The sequence below is a fragment of the Eutrigla gurnardus genome (assembly GCF_963514095.1).
Source record: "Eutrigla gurnardus genome assembly, chromosome: 6".
Taxonomy (NCBI): Eukaryota; Metazoa; Chordata; class Actinopteri; order Perciformes; family Triglidae; genus Eutrigla; species Eutrigla gurnardus.
Window position 1 is genome coordinate 28,506,469 of NC_139920.1, and position 19,551 is coordinate 28,526,019.

Below are 19,551 nucleotides of genomic sequence, written 5' to 3' on the forward strand. Positions count from 1 at the left end.
AAGGTTTTGGTGAGACACGACTTGGCCAAAATGTGTCAGGTTTGATTTACAGACAGGCTTGCACTTTGAATGAATGTGAAACAGAAATTACGTAATTTATTAGCTTTTTGGTTGCTGGTGAAGTAAAGATTTTACTGTATCAAATAAGACCTTGTTTTGTTTTCTTAGGAAGTAATTGTCTACAGAGGACAAGTACTGAACTTGGACTGACAAAACGTTTCTAGCCAACGGGCTCTCGATACAGAATTTTCCTACGGGACAGTTTGATAAACAAGTTGCTGAAGACTCTTGTTTGACTGAATAAAAACTAATGAACAATGACACGTATTTAAACAAGTTTAATAAACAATATCAAGAATGATGACAGACAGGTTTAAAAAGTGAAGAGAGAGCAGCAGAAAAAAAGGAGGTAGAGTGAATTAAATCCATGTGGGGCTAGCGAACAGCTAGGTGGTCTCTGGCTGTACTGATGTGGGTGATGAGGGTCTGGAGCTCCTGTAGTCTGGATTCCAGCCACTGTGGAGGTGGAGCAGTGATGTTGGCGTTACCTTCAGTGAGAGCCTGGAGGGCTTTCAAAGCGCTCTCGGCTGTCTGGATGTAGCGCCGGTACTCCTCCTCTGCACTGCTCTCCTGCCGAGCTCTCTTGGGGCATGGCTGAGAGGGAGGAATAACAACGGGGGAATTATACATCTTTTCTGCTAAAATCGCACTCGCACAATATGAGGTCATTTGACGTCAGACCAGGCAGAAAGCTTTCTGGAAGAAATGTTATTTTGATTCACTGAGCAGCACATTATGTAATCACTTTAATGAGAAGTATTTTATGGTGCTTGTGTTGTTGCTAAGGGTAACGTTTGGACTGAGCAATAATATCAAATATTAGGATTGCAAACACTAAGAACTCACAAATTGATGCATTAATTAAAAGAAATGGGTAATGGAAACCACTTGAAGTGGGGCTCCGATAAAAAGAAAAGAAAAGAAAAGGTCAGCGAAAATATAAACTTCAACTATGCAGCAAACCAAGGACTTCAAACACTGATCATGGCCCTCTTTCATTTTAAGTTTTCAGTAAACTATCACGTAGGAGAATATCAAATAAAAATTACCATCTTTAAGTATGTCAGTATCATGACTAAACTATGGCTTTTTTTGATAAGTTTCGAAAAGGTTATGAAAAAAAAAAAAAAAAAAAAATCTCGAAATTGTTATGAAAAATGTCATAGTATATATTTGTTTCCAAGTAAAAAAAAAAGTCATAGTATAGTTTTTTTTCCGAAAGTTATGATAAAGTCATAGTATAGTTCGAAAGTCATGAAAAAAAGTCATGGTATACAGTGTTTCCCCTACCATTGTACAGGCCTAAAAAAAAAAATCAATATACCAAAAATAAGCCACCTATCAATTCATTCATAAATCAATAATCATTTACATTAGGAGCGCCTCCCCGCAGCACAGTAGACTTGCTCCGCCGACGTTTAAAAACAAATGTATCCATGATCAATTTTGACCAGCTTACTAACGTTAACTTAACGTGAGTGACTATAAGCCGCTAACGCGAACTGCTAGAGCCAGGTAGCTTACAAACTAGTAGCCTGCTGTCTCTGTGTCGAGCACACACTAAAAGCGGCTCACATGAGTGACGTTGACGTACGGACAGTACAGTCTGTTAATGAACCCAGATCAGTGACAGTTGTCATCGCAGCTGCCTGAATGCCGTTACGACGTGACGTGGTGGTGCTGTTGAACTCCGCACTTTTCACATGGGAGAGAGAGGGGGATGTGACATGTATCAAAGGATCTCCAGCCGGGATTCGAACCTGAGGCTGCTGCATATATGCAGACATGGGTAAATGGCATGCACTCTAACCACTCAACCACCTGCCTGCCTGCCATGAATAAGCCTTTTTATGACTGTTTTGGACTCACTACACTCAGATTTTGATTGACACGCGATATAGAAGCATATGTTAGGACTTTTACATCATTTTTACAACATTTTATGAATTTTGTCGATTTTTCACTTTTTTTCCGACATGCTATAGTATGACTTTTTTTTTAATTGATCATGGCTTTTTATGGCTGTTTTGGACTCACTACACTGAGACTTGGTGCATCAAGCGATATGAGCGATTTTTCTGACTCTTTAACAATTTTAAATATTTTTTTATGAATATATTCTGACTGACTTTTTCGTGAATTTTCGACATGACCTTTTTTTAACAATATGATCAAGGCTTTTTTTTTTAAAGATTATTTTCTTGCATAGACACCTTTGTATTTAGCGGTGGATAGAGAGGAAACATGGGAGAGAGAGGGGGATGTGACATGTATCAAAGGCAGTGGCGGCGCCAGAGTATTTTTTCTGGTTCAACTACGGTGGGGCTAACTCATACAGTGTTTCCCCTACCATTGTACAGGTATTGTAAAAAAAATCAATATACCAAAAATAAGCCACCTATCAATTCATTCATAAATCAATAGGGTTTAGGGTTTTTTCGGTGGGTACCACCGGGCCTGAAAAAAATTCTAGGGGAAACACTGGTATAGTTTTTTCTCTCAAAAAAAGTTACGAAAAAATTCATAGTATAGTTTGTCAAAAAAAAGTCATGAAAAAAGTCATAGTATATTTTTTTTTCCGAAGGTCATGAAAAAAGTCATGGTATAGTTTTTTTTCAAAAGTCATGAAAAAAGTCATAATATAATTTTTTTTCCAAAAGTCATGAAAAAAGTCATTTTTTTTTCTCGAAAAAGTTACGAAAAAAGTCAGTAGTTTTTTTCAAAAGTCATGAAAAAAGTCATAATATAGTTTTTTTCCAAAAGTACGGAAGCGTATTGCATTCACTTGAGTAATTTTTTTTTGGTTTGTTTTTTGGAGTAATTATTTCTGTTTTTCTGAGTAATTTATTTCTTTGGTCTGTTTTTCGGAGTAATTTATTTCTTTGGTCTGTTTTTCTGAGTAATTTATTTCTTTGGTCTGTTTTTCTGAGTAATTAATTTTTTGGTCTGTTTTTCGGAGTAACTAATTTTTTGGTCTGTTTTTCGGAGTAATTTTTTTGGTCTGTTTTTCTGAGTAAATTTTTTTTGTCTGTTTTTCTGAGTAATTTTTTTGGGTCTGTTTTTCGGAGTAATTTTTTTTTTTTTTTCTGTTTTTCAGAGTAATTTTTTTCTGATTTTCTGAATATTTTTTTTTCTGAGTTTAGACAGCATTTGAAACAATAGACGCATTTATTCCTTTGTGAAAGCTCGATAATGGAGGCCAACATGACCGACTTGTTTAGTTTGATCAAGTTCTACTTTGATCTGGGATTAAGACACTGGGAGATAGTCCTGTCTTTGAGTCATATAGATGGTATTACCATAAGTGTATCCACTTTACGCAGGCACCTGAGGACTTTGCGGCTGAATAGCTGAAGATGGGGCATGTGTATGCAGGAGTCACTACAGGTCCATGGGAGTCACTTGCAGGTTGGAGGTTCTCGCGGGAGTTCGAAGTATCGCGATAATTCAGAAAAAAAATTACTCCGAAAAACAGAAAAAAAATTACCACGAAAAACAGAAAATAAATTACTCCGAAAAACAGGAAAAGAATTACTCAGAAAATCAGGAAAAATAATTAGTCAGAAAAACAACCAAACAAAAAAAAATTACTCAGAAAAACAGACCACAGAAATAAATTACTCAGAATAACAGGAATAATTACTCTAAAAAACAAACCCAAAAAAAAAATTACTCAAGTGAATACAATACGCTTCCGTACAAAAGTAATGAAAAAAGTCAGTAGTTTTTTTTCTCAAAAAAGTTACGAAAAAAGTAAGTTTTTTTCGAAAGTCATGGTATAGTTTTTTTTTCGAAAGTCATGAAAAAAGTCATTGTATAGTTTTTTTCGAAAGTCATGAAAAAAGTCATGGTATAGTTTTTTTTTCAAAATTCACGAAAAAAGTCATTGTATAGATTTTTTCAAAAGTCATGAAAAGTCATAATATAGTTTTTTTTCCAAAAGTCATGAAAAAAGTCAGTAGTCTTTTTTCTCAAAAAAGTTACGAAAAAAGTCAGTAGTTTTTTTCGAAAGTCATGAAAAAAGTCATTGTATAGTTTTTTTTCGAAAGTCATGAAAAAAGTCATTGTAGTTTTTTTTCGAAAGTCATGAAAAAAGTCATGGTATAGTTTTTTTTTTAAAGTCATGAAAAAAGTCATAGCATAGTTTTTTTTTCTCGAAAAAGTTACGAAAAAATTCATAGTATAGTTTGTCAAAAAAAAGTCATGAAAAAAGTCATAGTATATTTTTTTTTCGAAGGTCATGAAAAAAGTCATGGTATAGTTTTTTTTTCAAAATTCATGAAACAAGTCATAGTATAGTTTTTTTCAAAATTCACGAAAAAAGTCATTGTACAGTATAGATTTTTTCGAAAGTCATGGTATAGTTTTTTTTTTCAAAATTCATGAAAAAAGTCATTGTATAGATTTTTTCGAAAGTCATGAAAAAAGTCATGGTATAGTTTTTTTTTCAAAAGTCATGAAAAAAGCATGGTATAGTTTTTTTTTCAAAAGTCATGAAAAAAGTCATAATATAATTTTTTTTCCAAAAGTCATGAAAAAAGTCAGTTTTTTTTCTCGAAAAAGTTACGAAAAAAGTCAGTAGTTTTTTCCAAAAGTAATGAAAAAAGTCAGTAGTTTTTTTTCTCAAAAAAGTTACGAAAAAAGTCAGTAGTTTTTTTCGAAAGTCATGGTATAGTTTTTTTTTCGAAAGTCATGAAAAAAGTCATTGTATAGTTTTTTTCGAAAGTCATGAAAAAAGTCATGGTATAGTTTTTTTTTTAAAAGTCATGAAAAAAGTCATGGTATAGTTTTTTTTTTTAAAGTCATGAAAAAAGTCATAGCATAGTTTTTTTTTCTCGAAAAAGTTACGAAAAAATTCATAGTATAGTTTGTCAAAAAAAAGTCATGAAAAAAGTCATAGTATAGTTTTTTTTTCAAAATTCATGAAACAAGTCATAGTATAGTTTTTTTCAAAATTCACGAAAAAAGTCATTGTATAGATTTTTTCGAAAGTCATGGTATAGTTTTTTTTTTCAAAATTCATGAAAAAAGTCATTGTATAGATTTTTTCGAAAGTCATGAAAAAAGTCATGGTATAGTTTTTTTTTCAAAAGTCATGAAAAAAGCATGGTATAGTTTTTTTTCAAAAGTCATGAAAAAAGTCATATAATTTTTTTTCCAAAAATCATGAAAAAAGTCAGTTTTTTTTCTCGAAAAAGTTACGAAAAAAGTCAGTAGTTTTTTCCAAAAGTAATGAAAAAAGTCAGTAGTTTTTTTTCTCAAAAAAGTTACGAAAAAAGTCAGTAGTTTTTTTCGAAAGTCATGGTATAGTTTTTTTTTCGAAAGTCATGAAAAAAGTCATTGTATAGTTTTTTTCGAAAGTCATGAAAAAAGTCATGGTATAGTTTTTTTTTTTAAAGTCATGAAAAAAGTAATTGTATAGTTTTTTTTCGAAAGTCATGATATAGTTTTTTTTTTTAAATTCATGAAAAAAGTAATTGTATAGATTTTTTCGAAAGTCATGAAAAAAGTCATGGTATAGTTTTTTTTTCAAAAGTCATGAAAAAAGTCATGGTATAGTTTTTTTTCAAAAGTCATGAAAAAAGTCATAATATAATTTTTTTTCCAAAAGTCATGAAAAAAGTCAGTAGTTTTTTTTCTCAAAAAAGTTACGAAAAAAGTCAGTATTTTTTTTCAAAAGTCATGGTATAGTTTTTTTTTCGAAAGTCATGAAAAAAGTCATTGTATAGTTTTTTTCGATTTTTTTTCTCGAAAAAGTTACGAAAAAAGTCAGTAGTTTTTTTCAAAAGTCATGAAAAAAGTCATAATATAGTTTTTTTCCAAAAGTAATGAAAAAAGTCATAGCATAGTTTTTTTTTCTCGAAAAAGTTACGAAAAAATTCATAGTATAGTTTGTCAATAAAAAGTCATGAAAAAAGTCATAGTATATTTTTTTTTCGAAGGTCATGAAAAAAGTCATGGTATAGTTTTTTTTTCAAAATTCATGAAAAAAGTCATTGTATAGATTTTTTCGAAAGTCATGAAAAAAGTCATGGTATAGTTTTTTTTTTCAAAAGTCATGAAAAAAGTCATGGTATAGTTTTTTTTCAAAAGTCATGAAAAAAGTCATAGCATAGTTTTTTTTTCTCGAAAAAGTTACGAAAAAATTCATAGTATAGTTTGTCAAAAAAAAGTCATGAAAAAAGTCATAGTATATTTTTTTTTCGAAGGTCATGAAAAAAGTCATGGTATAGTTTTTTTTCAAAAGTCATGAAAAAAGTCATAGCATAGTTTTTTTTTCTCGAAAAAGTTACGAAAAAATTCATAGTATAGTTTGTCAAAAAAAAGTCATGAAAAAAGTCATAGTATATTTTTTTTTCGAAGGTCATGAAAAAAGTCATGGTATAGTTTTTTTTTCAAAATTCATGAAACAAGTCATAGTATAGTTTTTTTTCAAAATTCACGAAAAAAGTAATTGTATAGATTTTTTCGAAAGTCATGAAAAAAGTCATGGTATAGTTTTTTTTTTCAAAAGTCATGAAAAAAGTCATGGTATAGTTTTTTTTTCGAAAGTCATGAAAAAAGTCAGTATAGTTTGTTGAAAAAAGTCATGGAAAAAGGTATAGTATATATTAGGGCTGTGTTCAAAAAATCGATCCGCGATCCGATATCGATTCACGCTCAAAAAGCACGATATCGATCCAAAAATGTCTGGATCGATCTTTTCCAGGTGACTAAAGGCACTATTTTCTTTGACGCGCAAGGCGCACTATAAAAAGCGAGTGCCGGCTAAACGAAACCGAAACTTAAGCTAGCGAGATTAAGCTCACCTTCTGGAATGAAGGCTCCGCTGACGCCGCTCCCGTGAAGCGGCGAAGTGTTTCCTCTGCATCGGTCAAGTGCGCCGTCATTCATGCGGCGGCGGTGTTGACGCGCGGAGCCGGACTGAGCGGCTGCGCTCTGCCAGTCCGGGTCTAGGGACCGTCCACCAAAACTTGAGTTCAAGCGAAGAGAAAGTACCTCTCTCTCTCTCTCTGTCTGTATGGCATTTCACAAGTCTCTGGTTGTCAAAGACTGGGTACAGGGGTTCTTGTAGTTTTCTAATATAGAGGGCCACTTAATTTTAATTTATTTATATTTTATTTGGTCATTGTTGTTTAGTTCTGGTCATTGTTTTAATTCTGCCATGGATATGTTACTTAAATTTCAAATAATACTTGGATTTTTGTCTAAAATAAATACTTGATTCTTGACTCTTCTCTCTCTGTGTCCCTCTTACACGTACACAGATACAATCACAAACACATGGAGCTGTTTTGTCTATGGGACAGTATTTATTTGCATTATGTCTGTAAATAGATCGATATCGAATCGAATCGAATCGTGGATCGAATCGGATCGTGACCTTATGAATCGGAATTGGATCGATCCAGGAAATTCGGATCGATTCCCAGCCCTAGTATATATGTGCCAGAGAACCCAGGAGCAGGAAGTCCGTAGCTGTTCTACCTACACGTTCACAGAGACCTAACTCCATCATGGCATCCCAAATCAAGCTGTCTGACTGCAGAACAGAGTGTCGAATTGTTTAAAGTTAAGCCTGCTTCACATTATGCCACAACTCTCAAGTGTAATGTCCTACATGTCCACTAGGAGGCAGTGTCGTACAGGCCACTCGGCATGACTTGGACAGTATAAAGTTGAAGCCACATTATGCTTGGTCATGCATATTCAGGAAGCCTGTGTATGAACGTAATGCCACCACTAACCTCTGAATCTGCAACAGCTTCAACAGCCAGTCTGTTAGAAGCTTTTTCCTGGTTGTTCTCCAGCCTCGCGTTGTGTTCTTCAATAGCTGCCGTCTCCAGCTTGATCCTCTGCAGCCGCGACCCCAAATCCTCCTGTGCATTAACAGTCTCCAAGAAAAAATACACTTGTTTACATCCATCTGTTTTATCTAAAGTTGGTCTTCATCACAAAATGCCAGCATCCCCTTACCTTGCTCAGATAGTTCACCACCTTCGTCTTGGTATCTTCTACACCCAAGCTCTGAGAAATAACCTCTTCGTGGTTCGTTATCTTAGATACGGACAAAAGGACACATTAAGTTCACGATACAGTGTATAAGATTTAAAGCTACTGGTCCCCTGCCTTACCTCTGCAAACTGAGAAAAGGCCTCCAGGGCGTGCTGATGGAGCAGCCAGGACCCATCGGCCAACAGGACCCCGAACAAGCTGCTCAGCCTCGGCAGAATCTGATTCTGTGGGACGGAACATTTGGTGTGAAAGAGAAAATGACTTCAGAATTGAGAACATTTAAAATTCAAATATCAGCTTCAACTAATGATGATTTGTTTTTTCATACACTATCAAATCATGCTATGAAACGTCAAATGTAGAATTTGAGATGCAAGAACCAGAGAAGTTGCATACACAACGCAACATAATAATACTTAAATGCTTAATACTTCAACACAAAGTATTACATTTATGAATATATGAGAGAGAAGACTGGTAAAAAATAAACTAATAATTGATATGGCAAATAACGAAAGCAGATGATCAAATGTTAAATTAACATTCATATGTCCGATTTCTTTTATATGCAAGGACTCATTCATGGGTTAAGAGTGACTTCCAATGAGAACAGCAATAGAATAATAGCCTGTGAGCGACCAAAAGCAACAAAAGGTAAGAATGTGGACTCGTTACCTGGCTGTCAGGAGGAACGAAGATCTTCCCCAGGGAGGAGAGGAAGTCTAGAGCAGCCAGCAGCAGCTGATCTGCACACTTCTGAGACACCACAGTATCCACACACATGAGAACCTGGAACACACACACACACAGTCAACAGACCTTCATCTCCATGCTTCATCAATTAACTGAATACTAACGACATACCTGACAAAGAACTTGAGGTTCCAAGCTTTTCACTAGAACGGCTGATATGGACAGGAGCAGCTGCAGAGTCGACTGGAGCACCGGGTGGGTCTGCACCTGCAGCACGACACGTTTCAGGGACAAAGTAATGCATTTAAACTACACCAAGGGTGGAGCGGCTCTCCACACACTCGTGTGATCTGAACCTTTCCAATAACCCCAGAGATTTGTAAAGTATAAAAGTCAACATGTATGGATCACAACATGATTTTATCCAATGAAATATTCTTCTTAAATCCATATTTGTCAAAACAAATTCATTAAATCCACTTAAAACTGAGGATGGGAGATATTTGCCGAATTTGATTTAATTTTGATGCATACTGGATAATGTGGGATTACTAACTCCTTATGTTTCGGGCTATTTGTGAGTGTGAGTGTGAGTGTGGATCTCACCTGGTCTGGACTAATTCGTAACCAGAGCTCTGTGATTATCTGAGCTGCAGGTAACACACACTGTTCCTCAGGAGATGACTGCACTTGAACCACCGCCATGAGGACCAGCAGCACCGTGTTCTGGAGACAAGAGACACTTTGAAAACATGCACTAATGTTGGATTTGACCAACGTCCCCACCCTGCTTCCGTGCATTGTTTTTTGGGCTGATTTAATCATTCTGGCAAGCCTTTTTACTGATAGCAATTGTACAACGTGACATGAAACACTCGAAAAAATGTGTTTTAAAACATAAACCACCAAAAAGGAGAGAGGTTACTGTTTTCAATGGCGGGGAAAAGCTTGTCTTGCTGCTGATAACACTTGTTGTGTGTGGATAGAGGATGTTGCTGCTGATAACACTTGTTGTGGGCATTAATCCTCCATCCACTCTCGAAGGGAACAAGGAAAGAAATTATGCAGCTCTTCTCCATTTGATGTTTCTAAAGCCCCTTTCTCTTAATGTCTTCAGGGGTAAAACAGAGGGTAATTTCACATTAACACAATTCACTTTCATCTCACAATTTGAAATAACATGCATGCAGTTTACATGAATAAGTATGAGATCTTTTCCTCATACATTTTGGAATTGCTTGTTGTGTATTTGCACATATTTTCCCACTTATTTTCAAGATTAATTCCTAGTACTTTAAAAAATGAAGTATTTGAGTTTGGGTTATGTTGATTGATTATGGTTTCTTGGGTTACATTTTTCTTGAACTGTCTTGCTTGTGTTTAAGGTTTTTCACCTGTAAATTGGCTGTGATTGGCTTTTGGAACTTTCAAAAGAAAAGAAAGAAAAGAAAGAAAGCTGAATCTTGGTCATTGACTGAATTCCAGTCCAATCTTGTGAAGCAAGCTGCCTTTTCAAGCGGGGGAAGCTGCAGTTTAAACCTCATGAGTGAGGGCCACTTAACAATTATGGTGTCTGCACTGTGGCACAAACATACATTAACCTACAGCGTATCATGCCAGGAGAAGGTAAAAAACAAGCTGTCCTCTACAGCGTCATTAATGACAAGCACATGTTAAGATTACACCCCTTATCTGAGGCCGTCCTCACCACTTTGTCCACTTGTCCCAGTTTGTAGCCTCCATTCTGCCAGTCGCTCACAGCTGTTTGAACAAGGCTGATGGTGTCGGTCTGGACAACGTGACGGGCATCACGGGAAAGAGCTCTGAGGAGGACATGGCGCCACACCGGAAGGTTTTCCACTTCAGAGGGTGGGAAGCGGGCCACCAACTCCATCTGCAAAAACAAAAAATACATCAATATCATGATCTTGTATGATTTTCATTACATAGGCACAATCAACAAACGTCCAAAACCAGAAACTAAGACTTTAGACTGGGTAGTTTTCTGAGATATAATATTAATGATTGACCAGCTAAGAGAGTAAACCTGGAAGAATACATGTTAGACAGTGTTCTCCATCGTCAAAGCATGAAATGTTGAAACAGCATTAATGTGAATCTCAATGCATCTTAATATTTAATGCCATAACAAGCGAAGGCAACCTTTTAAAGCCCTTTTATTGATGAGATTGTTGACAGTTTCACACTTTTTCTCTATAAAATGCATCAGATCATATCTCCGAAGGTGCGTCTGGAAGCTGAAGTAACCTTAAAGCGTTAGTAATAGTATAATATAGTGAGAATGAAGTCGTAATATTTCGGGAATAAAGACAAAAAGTCGAGCGTAAAAAATATAACTTTCGAGAAAAAAATCATATGCTGGGTATCGCTACTGATTCTCCTTTTTTGATATTGATTGATTTAAAGATAATTCAGTTAAGTCACCGACTTTGCTTGGTTGTGAAACAGATTTTCACAGAACTATGAACTCTGAAAATTGCCCCACTGAACCTCGGCCGCCTCAAAATGGAACATTTCATAAAAAAAGAGTCATTTCTATTTCCAGCGTTTCTAACCTGGTGGCTGGGCGTCATGAGGAAAACCATGCGTTTGAGCAGCAGGCCCAGGTGGACCGACTGGTAACACTCAGTGGTGCAAGCTTTCACCTAGGGGAGAAGAGGGAGAAGCAGAGAGGAGGTGAGGAACAGTGGGAGTGTCGGTACGAAGGCTCACGAGGAGTGAGATCCCCAGGGCATCTGGGTAGCAGAAAGGTAGAGAACTGAAGTAATGGGACCCAGCTAAGTCTGATGACGTAACAGGTTATGAAACCGTCTCCCAGAGGTCCAACAACACCAATCGTCACCTCTGCTGGGGTGCCACAGAAATCACCAAGCACCCCACATGAATCCATAACACTACGGAGAGGGATTAAGGGGATTTACAGTTATTTTAGGAAGTGCTCAGGAATGGAGAAACATCGGTGAGAGCCCTGATTTCAGTGATCCTGTTTGAAAATATAACCAATCTACAATATGACGTCTACTTAGCATCTGTATAATTAATGGCTCTAATGGGCTGTAAAGTGCAATTAGCTGTGACCTCTAAATAAACCACATTGTGTTCTCAAAGCAGCATTGTGTATTTTTCTGGCCTCTACCCACCAAGTGAGCAGCGAGGAGGACGTGATGTAGACACAGTTCTGCCGTGCCATACCTGTAAACACAGCAGAACAAAGGAGTTATAAACACATCTTGCAACAAGACCTTGGTGGAACGGTAGTGAGAACCTGAAATGTAGGTTGTGTTATAAACTGAGGAATGATTGCATTTATGCAGATGAGGTGTGTGTGAACTCACCGCGCTGTAAAGCACCACACATCTGTTGCCAGTAGAGCCGTCTGAGTATCAGCTTGCAGTACAGTATTGATCAAACAACACTCCTGGCAAAGAGATGAAGGAGAGGGAAGATCAGGGGGAGGCAGGAGACAGAAAACACAAGATATCACCAAACTAATCTGAAAAAGAGAAAACGAAAGTGCAAGAATAACTTGCATTGAATGAAAGGAAATCCTGCACCAGAAAACTTTCCCAAAATGTGAAATCCAAACAATTCAACACGTAATTTTTGATGCAGATTTCTAGGGCAATGTTCGAGCGTTTGAGAGTTCAATATTAATTTTCTTGGCCGGTTTCATTGCAACCCTGCTGTGAGAAGGTCACCTTTCTCTTTCCTAGCCCCACACCCATGACTGGAACAAATCCTGCTTATATAACACATTCTTGATTATTTGCTATCGGACTTCTTTATCCGCAGGGTCGTTCTAGCAGGGTCTGCCAATAGGATGCGTGCCAATACTTGAGAGTTGCCGTGTGTTATTTACTGCCACTTTTAAAAGAAAGATTCAACCTGGTTAAGATGGTGATTCTCCCTAAATTTCTCTACTTGTTCCAACATATCCCAATTTTTATTAGACGATCCTTCTTTCAACAACTGGACCAGACAATATCTTCGTTTCTATGGTTAAACAAGCCACCCCATATTAGAAAAGCTGTTTTACAGCTACCCAAAGAGCTGGGCGGTCTTGCACTACCCAATCTTATCCAGTATTTTTGGGCATGCAACATTAACAAACTCGGTCATTGGCTGGACAGAGGAGCCGACACAGGCCCCTTGTGGGCTTTGATAGAACTACGGTCCTCAAAGTTTTCTTTACAGTCCCTCCTCGCCGCGCCACTCCCCCTCAAGATTCATAATATGTCACAGAACCCTGTTGTTAACAACTCACTGAAAATTTGGACGCAGTTTCGTAAACACTATGGCTTGAATGACCCTTCAGTCATGGCCCCAGTTGTTAAAAACCATTTATTCCCACCCTCCCTACCTTTACTACCTGGCGAAACAAAGGTTTGCTACATGTAAAGGACTTTTACAGAGATAACAAATTTACTGATTTTACAGAACTTGCAGCCAGGTTTGAATTACCCCACTCTCATTTTTTCCGTTTTCTTCAAGTCAGGCACTTTGTTAAAACCACCTACCCTCACTTTCCCAATCACCCGCCCGGGTCTCTGATCGATTCCATGCTCACCCTCGACCCTGCACAAAAACGCTCCATTTCTGTGATTTACAATTCCATTGATTCCCTCAACCCTGACCAAACGACTCGCCTGAAGCAGACCTGGGAGGAGGAGTTGGGAGCCCCAATCACGGACAGTCAATGGGACCAAACCCTTAAGCTGGTCCATACATCCTCTATATGTGCCAGGCACAGTCTATTACAATGCAAAGTTCTTTTTAGAGTGCACTACACAAATGCCCGATTGGCGAAGATTTACCCAGGCACAAGTGGCAGTTGCAATAGATGTAAGTGTTCACCTGCTAATCACACACACATGTTTTGGTCCTGTTCAAACCTCATTGAATTTTGGCGCCAAATCTTTGTCACTTGCAACAGTGCTTGATGTGGATCTTAATCCTGAGCCTTGCATGGCCCTGTTTGGCTCCCCTCCGCATACGACACCCAACCTCTGTGCGTCAAAACGCCGGGTATCGGCCTTTACGACTCTATTGGCCAGACGTCTTATTTTGTTTAAATGGAAACATGTTCATCCACCCTCACACAATAGCTGGCTCAAAGAGGTCCTGACTCATATCAAACTGGAGAAGGTTAGATTTTCTCTGGCGGGCTCCGACAACACTTTTAAAAAAACCTGGCAGCCCTTCTGGAGTATTTGGACAAAACCACAATCCACCCAGAGAATGATTAGATGCCCCCCTCCTTTTTTTTTTTTTTTTTTTTAATTATTTAATTTTCATTTATTTATTATTTTTAATATACGTAACTTTAGTCATGGTTTTTTTTTTTTCTTCTTTTCTTTCTTTTCTCTGTTGTCTAACAGTGGGTGGGAAGGGATACGGGTTAACTTCGGTTCATTAGTAGAAGCCGTTCTGGCTCAGTTTAAATCGCTGTTGTTCTCAACACACACTGTACAATACAACTAATTGCTATCCTCTACTCCTTTTTCTGTTTTTTGATAACATTGTATGTGTGAAAAATTTGTTGTACGTGAACAAAAATTAAATAAAAAGATTTATACAAAAAAAAAAAAAAAAGAAAGATTCACCGAAATCTCTCAGACGTTTGACGTTTGCAGGACTCAAGATAAAAACTTCTGGTTTAAAGTGTAGTTTTGCTTTTTCTCAATCACTTCTTAACTCCTATTCTGTTTAACAAACTAAATCCCCTTATTCCTATTCTTTCTACAATGTAAAAAAGTCTTAACATAATCTTAGCATTATTAGCAAAGCAGTGTCAATTCACTTATACCATGCTTATGATACAGTGTATGTGGTTCTGTGTAGAGCTCACCAGCATGGGGAAGTACACCGGAGGCAGCGCCGCCACACTGGCGCAGAGTTGCACACAGACGTGGTTGTGTAGAGTGACCTGGACCTGGGCCTGACCCTTCAGCATCACCCCCGGCAACAGCACCGGTACCCGACGCTCAGTATAGCATCGCCGGAAACTCGTGAACAAGGCCTCGTAGAGAGGAAGTCTGGAAACAGAGGGGGATGGAAACAACGTAGGAAGCATTTGAGATATACACAATATTGACTTAAATACATAACTGAATAGAATAAACTTTTTTCAGGAGTTATGAAAGACGCATCCCTTTTTACTTTACAAAACTCTGCAAGTTCTTAATGTCCTAAATCCAAAGGTTATATTACAGTTCTAAATTTAACTGTTCATCCCTGCATTAAAGAACCAAATGTTAAATAAAAACCCTATTTATTACCTGGGTGTTTCCTCTGAGAACTGGCTGCCGGTGTACCAAAGCTGCAGCACCTCCTCTGGTTGGGAGGTGAGCTGACCCAGGACGCTCACCAGCAAAAGACACTGAGGAAGCTCATGTTCAGGACTTAACCCTGGAGACAAAGACATCATAAGATATCTATTACAGTACATATTGCATGCTTTATGGCATTAAAATGAGGAATGGTCACAGCTCATCACTGAAAAGTGTATACGCTTCAACCAACCTCGCCACGGTTTCTGGGAAAAAGACAAACATTAAACTCACGCAGGTCCTTCTGGAGAACAACTTCAGCAAAGGGCCTTAAGGACAACAGCTGGAGCAGCAGGGCGTCCATGGGAACCAGAGCGGCTGCATTCAGCTCCTCGGACAGAGCCGAGGGCAGCGTTGGAGCACACAAGCTGGGAGGGAACTTACTGAAACACACGGTTCACACTTTTCAACGATTGTCAACACAGAGGAGACGACGTAGAATCTCCTACTGAAACCACACATACCTGACTATCTGGAGGTAGAGTTGGTGAAAGCAGTTGCAATACTTTGTCAGAGAAAACTTGAATTCCTGTTCAAAGGATAAGGAATGATTGGATGTAAGTTTGTACTCTGAAGTAGAGTCAAGAGGAAGTCACAAACATCCCAAATGTTTGTACCTTTATGTAATGAACCAAAGTGTTGGCAAAAAATCGACACATCTTTGCAGTTTTCTGGAACAGCTTGTATTCTGCGCTTTGTGTCGCCTCCTTTAAAAGACAGAAGAACATTCAGAGCAAGGGTCACCTCATTTCTCTATAACACAAGAGAAATCAACATGTAGATATCTACTATTAGGGAAACTCCAGATGGAATCAGTACTGGAGCTACCACAACAATAAGTGCTAAAGAACAGAAGTCCATACTATTAAATCTTCAATACCAAGATTTTTTTACACAAATCAGGCATCTGTAAAACAGTAATACGCTGCTAAATAATAGTTGTTTTATTTGGATAAGGAGTGTAATGTTTGTGCACACACACTCACGTTTGCTTTTATAGTTCACAGCTTTAGCGTAGGAAGTGGCGTCCGCCGCTGTGTGTCGATGCAATAGTTCTAAATGAGACGCCGGAGCGTTCCTACCTGCAGACCAGCATGTTGAATCTGCTCAGCCAGCTCCACGCCGTTCTGGAAGGAGGACAGCAGGTTGTCACACAGGCTGCTGCTGATGTCACCGTGATGTAGATGTTCCTCCACCAACGACTGGTACTTTAGACTCTGTCTGAACAAAACATGAGCCCAACTTAGAATAAAGACATTCATCTAGTGACAGACTCAATGAAATAAGGTATAAAATAAATAACACTACGAGTGTCTGCTGTACTGACTTGATGAGGAATTTCCACGTGTTTGCATGCAGTGCTATGTCCAGGTTGGAGATAATAGAGCAGATGCCCAGCAGGTCGTGAATCACTGAGGAAGATGAAAAATAACTGCATTAAAAAGGTTAACAGGTTCAACAAAAGGGTGTGGCAGTAAAAAACAGAAAGCTGCATAACGCCAATACACACACAAACACACACCTGTTACAATGTCAGAGACCTCCTCCTCTGAAGCGCTGCCGTCCAGGGACATCCTGTCCAGTAACTCCAGCAGCCCCTTGTGAAGGGAGTAGGCCTCCTTGAAGAGTCCCTGCAGCAGGTCAGCCACCAGGGACAGACGGCCACAGTAAACCACCTCACTCTCCTGGAACAACAACAGGATTTTAAGGAGATTTAAATGAATTTAGGACTGGATTCTATGTCGCCTTGCATCCTTAAGTGATTTTGTTTCCTGCTAAAAAAAAAAAAAACATTGCTCATCGCAGTAGTTTCCAGGTAATGAGGTCATCTTGACCTGATGACACGTCAGACAATACATCTGGTAATAAAAGATTGCAAAAACAAGAAAGAGAACAATGAAGAGGAAGCACATTAGTCCCTCAAGGTATGTCTGTGCTGTAAAATGTATGTTTAAATATAGTGCCACCTGAACTTTGGAATCCATCATTATTTTATTACATTTAATTTGACCCATTTAAAAAATTAAAAATAAACAGATCAAATCTCAAACATGTGTTTCAAATAAAAACTGAGCCTGATGTATAAAAAACAAATCTCACAGCCATTAAGGTTATATCCGAATAATATTTTCAGTCCAACAACTTGTTATTAATCACAAAATTTAAACCAATCATTTTAATTTTCACATCTCCTATATATAAATATAACAGTCGTCTTATATATTACAATTCAAATTAAATTCCTAATAATGTAAAAATGTAAACCATTCATCCATAATTGGAGCAATCATTGCACAGCGTAATTCAAGATGCATAAAAACATGCATTCAATTTTATTATTGGCTTGTTTTAATGCTTTTTTTTCTCTCCAATGCTTTTAATGTTTTATATAAAGCCCTTTGAATTGCCCGGTTGTTGAAAGGTGCTATACAAATAAAATTGAACAGGCCAACCTTGCAGTGCTGAAAGGTTTCCCTCAGAACCTTCAGGATAGAAGTCAGTAGCGAGCGGATGGCATCCAGCTCAGGAGCTTCCTCAAAGGTGCCAATGTGACGCACACAGGTGGACAGTGCATCAATTATCTTCATCATTGCCTGAAACACACAGCATCGTGTCAAAAAACAAGCTGGGAATGAAGTGAAAACTACGTATTTTAGAAAACACATATATATAAACCATAAGGGAGGGACTAACGGTAGCATTTTGACAAACATGGCCTTGCAATGTGACAACTAAGACAGCAGAAATAATAATACCTGCAGAATGTTCCTGAGAACGGCACACAGCTCAGTGTTCTGACTGGACAGCCCTCCAACTTGATCCAACATTTCCTTCATCATGCCGTCAAACATCGTCACGGCCTGCAGACATTTATGACGGAGAAGGGGGCTTGAGTTTCAATAATATCATTTAATTTATGTGCTTTCCCTGCGATAGGGATACATGTAACAGGTCCTGAAGATGATGCATTCCTCATGCTGTTTACCTTTGGTAAGATCTTGGAGAAGCACTCATCCTCCAGCTCAGACAAACCAATATGAGGGAGGAAAATGTCTGTAATGATCTTCAGTATTCCTGCGGGGAAGTTATGTTTTTAACACAGTTCATGCTTCCATCACAAATAATACTCATGCAGTACAAATTGTGCAAAAAGAAGAAACTTACGTATGTGCTCATCCCAATTCTCAGAGTCATTATGCAAAGAGTGCAAACAGTTAAGGAAAATCACTTAAAATACAGCAAATTAATCTTCTTCGTATAAACCTTAATATATCAGCGTTACAATAACAGTCATAAAGGATAATACATGAGTGATATCGGTGCCCAGCTGCACCCAGAACAAACCAAACCAGAGGGTTTGAACATTTTCTATGTGTTTTCAAACTACAGAGCGAATCCCAAATACTGTATCTTGTCCCATGATTGTGTAAGAAAGCAAATACAAGTTAAGAGGAACCTGTATATTCAAAGAACCAATACAAAACTACACTGTATTACAACAAAGGCTGGAACAACTGATGATGAGATGAAAGAATGTGCCAATATATCAAAACTAAAAAAAACATTGAATTCTTATGAGCTGGAGCACTGAATTTCTGTTTTTTGGTTTGTTTGTTTGGTTGGTTTTTTCTTCTCTATCTCTTATTCTTCTCTTTGTTATTGTTTTGCTGTGATTTGTTTTAACCCACGAGGTAAATATCAAATACCGACTGATTCAAACTGAATTTTTTATTTGATTATGATTAATAATTATAAAAAAATAAGAGGGGGTAGGACCAGAAAAGTTTTAAACTTCTTCCTATCTGTTTGAACATGAACTATTACTATTATTATTATTTTTTAACATGTTCAATAAAGATTTAAAAAAAAAAAAGATGACACGCTGTTTGGGAGGATATGGTGAGTTTTGGCAGGACAGACTTGAGTCTCTGGCGGCAGGTTTCCCGGCTCCACTGCACCACCTCGTCCAGGAGAGACGTGTTGGTCTGGGACATGATGGAGACGAACACCGGGGGGGAGGATATCCGGAGGACCGGAGCCCAACTGTACAAACGACACATTTCAGGACAGCGTCACTCACTAGACGTCACTTAATGTACTACGATATCTTCATCAGTATATTCAGGAAGAAACAGTGGCTTCCGGTTTAGGACAGAAACGACCGTTAGCTCGCTAGCTACGTGTTTGCTAAACCTGACGTTTTAATGTTAGTTAGCTTCTTACCATGAATGGCGGACCGTGTCTTCTGCTCGGGGGCATAAAGTCACAGCGACGCGTTTGTTTCTCTTGGCGTAGCCATTTTATTTGTGAATATTCACTTAGTAAAGACGGGGGAGGAGCAGGTAGCTAGAGAGCAGCTGCCGGTCTACGGTTCGCAGCGCGCGCCGTTGTTTAAATCGGATGTGACGTGGGGAGCAGAGTCGGTCATGTG

The 19,551-nt window shown here is 37.9% G+C and overlaps 1 protein-coding gene across 1 annotated transcript; it reads right to left on the reverse strand.

The window, feature by feature from the left end:
• Positions 1-4: 4 nt before the first annotated feature.
• Positions 5-19,493, reverse strand: firrm (fignl1 interacting regulator of recombination and mitosis). The gene is made up of 25 exons (XM_084010775.1): positions 19,344-19,493; positions 19,019-19,163; positions 18,285-18,324; positions 18,106-18,194; positions 17,876-17,980; positions 17,573-17,713; positions 16,642-16,804; positions 16,447-16,531; positions 16,202-16,340; positions 15,737-15,826; positions 15,584-15,648; positions 15,354-15,502; positions 15,069-15,198; positions 14,639-14,825; positions 12,126-12,208; positions 11,931-11,982; positions 11,346-11,435; positions 10,478-10,663; positions 9,376-9,495; positions 8,941-9,036; positions 8,752-8,865; positions 8,196-8,300; positions 8,038-8,118; positions 7,809-7,955; positions 5-654 (listed from the first exon to the last, which is right to left on the reverse strand). The coding sequence occupies exons 2-25, from the start codon at positions 19,112-19,114 to the stop codon at positions 436-438; spliced, it is 2,772 nt and encodes a 923-aa protein (XP_083866901.1). The 5' UTR covers positions 19,115-19,163; positions 19,344-19,493; the 3' UTR covers positions 5-435.
• Positions 19,494-19,551: the final 58 nt, after the last annotated feature.

Bases quoted from the DNA above. Each gene is read 5' to 3' on its own strand.
- firrm (XM_084010775.1), bottom strand. From the start codon at position 19,114: ATGTCCCAGACCAACACGTCTCTCCTGGACGAGGTGGTGCAGTGGAGC. The intron at 16,532-16,641 runs GTGTGTGTTTGT...CATCTTCCTCAG, and splicing joins GGTCTCTGACATTGTAACAG to TGATTCACGACCTGCTGGGC. The intron at 15,199-15,353 runs GTGAGTTTAATG...CTTTGTCTCCAG, and splicing joins TGTTCTCCAGAAGGACCTGC to GGTTAAGTCCTGAACATGAG.